We start from the raw sequence: 7,412 nt of genomic DNA on the forward strand, positions 1-7,412 counted from the left end.
GGGCGGCGCTGGGTCTGGTGCAAGGGGGTGGGGGAAGCATGGACAGCAGAACGTCCACAGATCCAGCAGTCGGCGAAGTCGACGGAAGTCGGGGCGGTCCTTGAGGGTAGTGTGGTAGTGGAGAAGGTGTAGTTCTAGGTACGTTCGGACTTCGTGTGTGACCTCGATCGTATTGGGCATTTCGCCAAACATCAGGATTGCTGTGCGGTGAAGCCAGAGTTGCCTCCATATGATGGCGCGGGCGAAGTGCAGGATCACGAAGGCTTCTTTGTGAAAGCGGCGGTCGTACAGGGGTTGTAGGCAGAGGGTATCCCTGAAGAGCAGTGACTCCCAGTTGAGCGTTCCGAAGAGCGTCGTAAGAGGTGGGAGGTACTGCTGCCAGAGCGAGTGGGCAAACGGGCACATCCAGAGTAGATGTGGGGCCGTCTCCGGGGCAGAGCAGCCATGGACACAGTTGGTGGATTCGCGGCGCCATGCGTACATGTAGAGAAAGCTGAGCGCATTGTGTTGAAGCCGAAACTTGAGACCGGAGAAAGCAGGGAGGAGGTACCTGTCAAGATCAAGCTCGGGCGACCAAACTTTGGACCAGTCTGGTATACGTGGTGCGACTCCGAGGCGGTCTAGAGGAAGCTGTGGAGGGGGGAGAATGAGAGTGCGAATGGTAGCGGTGGAGGCTTGATCGATGGAGACGGCACCGAACATCCATGCGAGGTGGACGGCTAGAACGACGGGAGGAGGGAGGGGACCACACGGAGGTAGTCGGAGGGGGGCCAGGAGTGGAGTCAGCGGGAGACTGAGTGCCGTGCCCTTTTGACAACGAGGTGGGAGGGCAGGGTTCAGTGCAGAAGTTCGCTGAGTTGGTGATCGTATGGCAGGTCGAGTCCGCGGTGAAGGAAGTCGGGGGGCAGTGGAGGTATGGACGAAGATGTGGTGGCTGTTAGAACTGACTTGGTGGAGACGTCGGGTGGAGGAGCCTGTGGTTGGGAAGATCCAGATGGGGGCGTGGCGGCGTCAAGGAGGGGGAGAGAGCGGAGGGGTGGCAGGGATACTGTGAGGGACCACGTGCAGAGGAGATAAGGGCCAAGGACGAGGCCATAGTTGCTGGATCCGTAGCGCAGGCCTTGGCGGTGGGAGGCGTGGAGTATCTAGAACCCTACGCCACGGCCTTGGAGGGCGATCGTGAACATGGACATGGCAGGGGCAAGCCATGTGGGCAGTAGGCACGGGTGGTTTCGGATGTGGCGTAGGCCCGAGAGGAAGATGCCGAGTTGCAAAACCTGTGATGTAGTTGCGAGGTCTGGGATGCCGGGCCGGAACGGTGTGCCAGGAGGCCGATAACTTACCTCGGGAGGGGTGGTCGGTAGGTTCGGGACGAAGGGAGCCTTTGACGAAGTCAGTGATGGACGGGAGGAAGGGGGCTAAGGTGGCGGGTGTGGTCGGGGTCATCTCCGTCGTGTACCACAGAAGGGGGAGGATAATCGAGCGGAGCAGGACGACTTTACCCCGGAGTGTGCGTGTACGGTATCGCCAAAGGAGGCAGCGTTGATGGATGGCTGGGAGAAGAAGGGTGAGGCGGTGGTCGGTGGATCCCCCGGGTTTGAAGTAGATACCGAGGAGCTTGCAGGATTGATTGTCTTGGATGAGACGGACGCCCGATGGTTGGAGGAGAGGTGTAAGACGAGCCGATTGACCGGTAGCGAAGGATAAGATTGCTGTTTTGGAGAGGTTGAGACGCATACCGGTGGCTTGGCAGAAGTCGGAGACCAGGCCGAGGAACTTTAGGTGGAGGCAAGGTCAGGAAGGATACCAGTGCAGTCGTCGGCGAAGGAGAGAACTCGATGGGGGACGGAGTCGGTGTGTAGTGCGGGCATCGTGGCGCGGATGTGGCAAGGAGCGGTTCGATGAAAAGCAGGAACAAGGCCGGGTAAAGGGGGTCGCCTTGACGGACACCGGCACCGAGAGCGAAGGGTTGAAGAGATTTACCGTTGAAGAGGGTATACCAACGTGCCCTTGTAGAAGCAACGGATCCAATCACGGAAGTTGGGGCCCACATACCCCGAGGATGCTGTCGAGGACGATCCAATCGACACTGTCGAAAGCCTTAGCAAAATCAAGCATAACGAGGCCGGCGCAGTCCTGGCGTGTGTGGAGACAGTGTTGTTGGAAGCTCTGGACCCGGAAGAGGGCGGTTGGATGCAGCGGCCCGGTAGAAAAACCGTATTGGTCTGAGCCGACGAGTTGAGGAAGGAGGAGATCGAGTCGGTGGGAGAGGATTTTGGGGCCCAGTTTGGCGTCGACATTGAGGAGAGTCAGTGGCCTGTAGTTCGGGGGGTACCACGGTAGCCAGATTTGTGGAGGAGGGAGAGGTGGACGCGACGTTGGAACTTGCTCATGCGGCCTTTGGCGAGTTGGGCGTCGTAGCAGAGGCGAAAGACTTGAGACCAGGCAGACGGAGAGAGGTGGAAGTAATCAATGGGAAGGCCATCAGGGCCTGTGCTCGTGCTTTGGCAGTATGTGTAATCGCATCATAGAAGTCCCACGCAGTGAAGGGGGCGTCGAGCGCTTGACGTGAGGAGGGGGTCAGGGAGAAGGAGGTTGATTGGAGAAGACGAGTGAGGAGGGTGTCGTCTGTTGGGATGTAGGGCTGGATGTCGCGAGAGGGGCTGCGGAAAATGTTGGCCCAGTAGGAACGGAAACCCTGAGAGACAACGGCGTGTTCCCCGGCGGAGTGAACGGGAATTGTGGTGGGGTATGCTGAGGTGGAGGGAGGGTGAAAGAACTCCCGGGAGCAGCGTTCGTCGTGAGTTAGGGCGTCATCGAAGCGGGCGGCCTTGGCCTGGGCGCGGAGGTGGTCGTAGTAGGAGTCGTACTCGGTTTCGGCGGCCTGAGCCGCGGTCAAGTTGGTCGCAGTTGGGTGACTATGGGCGGGGCGACTGGTAGCGGAGGGCAGGTCGGCGAGTTTCCTGCTTGTGGCATTGCGTCGTGTGGCGAATTTGGTGCGGAGGTATATCGCGTCGGACCGTTTGTGCTCATCGAGGAGGCAACCCGGGTTAGAGTTGGGGTGGGTATGCGCAGTTGCGAGGCAAGTCATGAGGGTAGACAGGGTCTTCTGATGGTGTTTTTGTATGTCGGCGCAGCGGAGGAGCAAGAGGGGACAGCGCCATGGGGTGCGGTGTTCGCGGGAAGACCATGTGCGTGTGTTAAAGGTGAATAGGACGGGCACGTGGTCGGACAGATGCCATTTCATGCCGACAGCGTGGGAGGCGCGGTGGAGGTGGTTTGTCGCCAGGGACGGGGAAGTGAGGAGCATGTCAATCCTCCTATGCCCGTGGGGCCCTGTGAATTCTTCTTTGCCCGGGTGGGTAAGGCTCCATGGGTCAACGAGATGGAGCCGAGACATCCAGTCTTGAAGCGCAAGGGTCGCGTGGAGGGGCGGACTCGGAGTACCGTCCAGGGGGCCAAGTGTTGTGTTGAAGTCACCGTAGACAATGTGGAGCGCGTCAGACGGGAAGTGGGAGAGGAAGATGAAGTACCACAGCGGCACCACCTGGGCCTCATAGTGTAATTGGATGGCGGCCGGGTAGTCGACGTGCGGGAGATGGCGTTGGAGGAGGCGCTAAAGGGCGTGGCCTGGGAGTTTGCCTTCCACGGTCTCGAAGTTGGTTGGTTCGTGGGCGTCGAAGAGAGATGACAAGAATCCAGGGTGCGCTTGCACCAGTGCAAGGGAGCGCGTGGGGTCGTCCATGGATGCGTAATCTTGCAAGAAGGCCGCGATGAAGGAACTTACCGTCGTGGACTCCACATCTGTGTTCAGCGAGGGGAGGTCATGATCGGGGAGCGAAATGCTGGATGTGTCGAGAGGGAGGGAAGGTATGAGGCCAGGCGTCGCACTGACCGTGATGTTGAGGAGGGGCGGGATGCCCTCAGCATGCGGCGGGCAGGACAGAACCGAGTACATGTTGTATCCAGGCGGAAAGGAGAATTCCAGTGCCCCAGGAGCCTGGGAGAGGGTGGCGTCGACTGCGATAGCACCACTCAATGGCGCGGGGTAGTTGGCTATGACTGCCCGGCGGGAATGACTGGTACGCTGCCTCATGGGACCTACCGGAGGGTTACGGAGGGGGGCTATGGAGGTCGTGGTGGGCGCACCGAGGAGAGACGGTCGAACGACTGGGGTGGGGCAAAGGGCCGGGGAAGCAGTACTGGGGGGAGGCGAGGGGTCCATCTAGTCTTCGGCGGCCGGTGTGTAGTCAGAGTCGTCAGGATCCGAGGCGTCGTCGTCAAGTGCGGTGTGGTATTCGACCGTCTCGACGGACGGTTGGTTCGGTAGGGGAGTGGTGGGGCCCATCGCCTCACGACTGGACGATGGGGGTTGCGGCGGGTCACGAGCGACTGAGCGTTCCGGAGCCGGGCCAGGGGGGGTATCGGTGGACGGGCCTGGCGAAGAAGCGGGGGCAGGGGGGATGGCGCGGCCCTTGCGTGCGCTGGATCAGCGACGGTGGTGTAACGCAGTTGAACTTAGAGAGTTTGTGTGTGATGATGCACACATGACTCCAGACGGTGATTTCGCGGATTGGGTCATCGGGGCCAAGAAGGAGGCAGGCCGGGACACGTTGAGAGCTGAAGTACACTGTGATATGGCGGGAGTGGATGGCATTCTTGGATAAGGAGGACTGGAGGAGTACTGGTTGGTCACCGTGGAGCATGAAGTACTCCCAAATGTCGGATGGGGACGTGTCGTCGGTAAGTAGCACATCCACCCAGTATAGATGGTCGCGGTCCGTGCAGGTAAAACCAATGCCGACATTCTTTATGCGTTTAAAGTTGCGACAGTGGGGCTTGGCATCGATCCAGGCGTTCGGTTGGTAGCCAGCTGCTAGGCAGTCCAGCAGGATTTGGAGGGGGAAGGTCGCGGCTGCCGATTTGCACGAGATGAGCATTGGGTACTCGTCTTGCACAGGCGTGGGGAGGCCTTTCATGGCTGCGAAGCGTTGGTCCATGGGGCTGGCGTCCGTGTCATGGAAGACAGCCATAGCTACGGCAAATTCCGCTTCGGTTGGGCGACTGCATTCAGGTCGAGGGTTGGAGGCATACCAGGAGCTACGCCAGGCCTTGTCCTCGACGGGGGCGTCCTTCGGGGTTGCCTGGTCAGGGCGGGTCGGATGAGGGCCTCCTCGGGAGGGGGGGGGCGTCACGGCGATGGGGAGGGCCGTAGGTGCCGAATCTTTGCGCCCACAGCGGGATGGGCCATGGGAAGACAGGGGGGGGTGTTGAGGTGGAACGACCGCAATGGAGGGGGGTGACGTGGGGTGAGGGTTGGCGGCCTGCAGCGGGATAGGGGTGTAAACTGGGATGGGAGGGCGCGACATCCGAAGGGGGGGGTGCGTCGGGGAGGGAGGGGAGGGGAAGGGGGGCACGAGGGGGGAGGGGGAGTGGTACTGGGGAGGGGAAACCTCGGAAGAGTGGGACGACGCACCAGCCTGTCCAGAGGAAGAGTGGGACGAAGAGTGGGACGAGTGTCCCTCGGAGAGCGATGGAATGGGTGCGAACACTGTCATTGAGCAGTGGGCCTGTGCACGAGGGAGCAAATTGACAAAGTAGCGTTTGATTCCGGAGAAAGATATACATTACACTTAAGTATGTGACCTTTCAAAATGCTATGCAAAAGAGGAGGATGCAGTAGTGGCCGTGAGCTTATTGTTGGTGGGCGTCGTCAGCACGGTTACGGCCTTGGGCGCCGAGTTTGCGGTTAGCAGTCTGGCGTTCCCGACGCTTACGTTTGTTGGCGTTGGGAGCAGGGAGGACTGTAGGGGTGCCCGTGGTAGCGCCAGGGGGGTTGCTGGGGTCGCCTTTGCGAGCAAGATGGCGGATGCAACGGATCTTGAGATCGGGGGGGATTTCCGTGAGCGGAATTTCTCCGGCTGAGTCAAATAGGGTGACCATGCCGAAGAATTTGTGGACGATCCAGCAGTGCGCATCGCTCCACGTCATCGTGGTGAGCAGGTAGACGCCGTTGACCAGCGGTACCATGCAGTTGGCGAGATCGACAAGGCTGTTGCCCGTTAGATGGAGGGCAATGCGCTTGTTGAGAGTTGCTTCGCACACGTTGAGTCCACGCGACATGGCCAGGCGGAGGAAATCCCGGAGAAGGGATGAGGGAACTCCACGGTGCATGGCAGCGTTGTGTTCGATGAGAAATGCTGTTAAGTCGGCGTCGGAGAGGTCGAGCGACATGTTGAGAAGCTTGGCGGCTCGGTGAAGGGCCACCGGCAGACAGTGTCGTTGAGGGTCGGCACCAAGGGAGGCCCAGGTGGGGTCGCGGGTGCAGAAAGTGGCGAACGTAGGGAGCGGGTGGGGCACAGGCGGAACGGCGTCGGGGTTTTGTTCGCGCTCTGTCGCGAAGGCATCGATGGCGTCGTTGTTGGCGGTGTCGATGGCCTCCCGCATGGCACAGAAGCGTTGGAAGAGGCCAAGCGCTTCTGGGCAGTGCGAGGCGTGGGCGGCTGTGATCCAAGTCGTCGCTGGGCCGCCTTTCAAGTGAGGGCGGCCCCAGCGCACGTGGTATCGAGTGTCCGGCTCGTCCACCCCTTCGACGACAACGTGACGGACGTCGTCGATGAACAGCACCTCGAGGGCATGCGGTTCGTCGGGTGAACCCTCGAGGATCATGTCGGTGGGGTGGGATGGCATGCCGGGGGTGACTTCCTTGAAGGTCGAGGGGTCCAACGTGTCGAGAATATCTTTCGACAGGGTGACACGAAGGGGAGGGAAAGAGCTGGAAGGGACCCGAGGGTGGCGGAGTGCGTAGGGTGTTCCGGAAGGGGGGGTTGTTGGCGGTGATGCGGCGTTGTCGTCGTCGTCGTCCGTGGAGCTGAGGCCCGTGGGGGTCGGGTTTGCACGGTGGTCGGTGGACGGATGGTCGTTCTCATCGTCGTCGTCCGATGTGGTGAGACCCGTGTGGGATGGGGCAGCGCGTGTGTCCGCGCTCGGGCGGGCGTCGTCGTTGGCTGCCGATGCGCTGGTGTCCGACGGGGCAGAGGCAGCAGGATTGCCCTCCGATGGCTGGGAGACATCGGAGTGCAAATCATCGCCGTTGCGCACCGCAGGGACGCATTGGTCGGCAGAGGCGGTGGGGATAGTCGGCGTGTCGACGGCAGGAAGGGACATTTGAGGCGTGTGAGGCTTGTGGGGTACTCGGCAAATTGCGGAATGACATTTCGGCAAAAGGACGTTGGTGGTGTGTGTGACAGTTGCTACCAGGCCCGTCCCCCCCCAAAAGAAATTTCCCTGGCAACACCTGCAGGGTCCTCATATTCGTTGATAACGAGGCATGTGCAGTACCGTCGCCTGGGATCGAACCCGGGACCTTCCGCATACGAAGCGGACGCTCTACCATCTGAGCTAACGAGGCC

The 7,412-nt window shown here is 60.7% G+C and overlaps 3 protein-coding genes and 1 non-coding gene across 4 annotated transcripts; all 4 read right to left on the reverse strand.

Annotated features, from left to right (window-relative positions):
* Positions 1–2,389: 2,389 nt before the first annotated feature.
* On the reverse strand, positions 2,390–4,096 carry H310_13721 (hypothetical protein; the record flags this gene model as incomplete). Its single annotated transcript, XM_008881349.1, has 2 exons — positions 2,390–3,616; positions 3,788–4,096. The coding sequence occupies 2 exons, from the start codon at positions 4,094–4,096 to the stop codon at positions 2,390–2,392; spliced, it is 1,536 nt and encodes a 511-aa protein (XP_008879571.1).
* Positions 4,097–4,225: 129 nt separating this feature from the next.
* H310_13722 (hypothetical protein) lies at positions 4,226–5,000 on the reverse strand (the record flags this gene model as incomplete). Its single annotated transcript, XM_008881350.1, has 2 exons — positions 4,226–4,484; positions 4,519–5,000. 2 exons carry the CDS (start codon positions 4,998–5,000, stop codon positions 4,226–4,228), a joined length of 741 nt encoding a protein of 246 aa, XP_008879572.1.
* A 694-nt stretch (positions 5,001–5,694) lies between these two features.
* On the reverse strand, positions 5,695–7,167 carry H310_13723 (hypothetical protein; the record flags this gene model as incomplete). The annotated part of the gene is made up of 1 exon (XM_008881351.1): positions 5,695–7,167. One exon carries the CDS (start codon positions 7,165–7,167, stop codon positions 5,695–5,697), a length of 1,473 nt encoding a protein of 490 aa, XP_008879573.1.
* A 171-nt stretch (positions 7,168–7,338) lies between these two features.
* H310_13724 lies at positions 7,339–7,411 on the reverse strand. Its single transcript has one exon. It is a non-coding gene; the product is annotated as a tRNA-Thr (tRNA).
* Position 7,412: the final 1 nt, after the last annotated feature.

Source organism: Aphanomyces invadans (assembly GCF_000520115.1).
Source record: "Aphanomyces invadans strain NJM9701 unplaced genomic scaffold supercont1.55, whole genome shotgun sequence".
NCBI lineage: Eukaryota > Oomycota > Saprolegniomycetes > Saprolegniales > Verrucalvaceae > Aphanomyces > Aphanomyces invadans.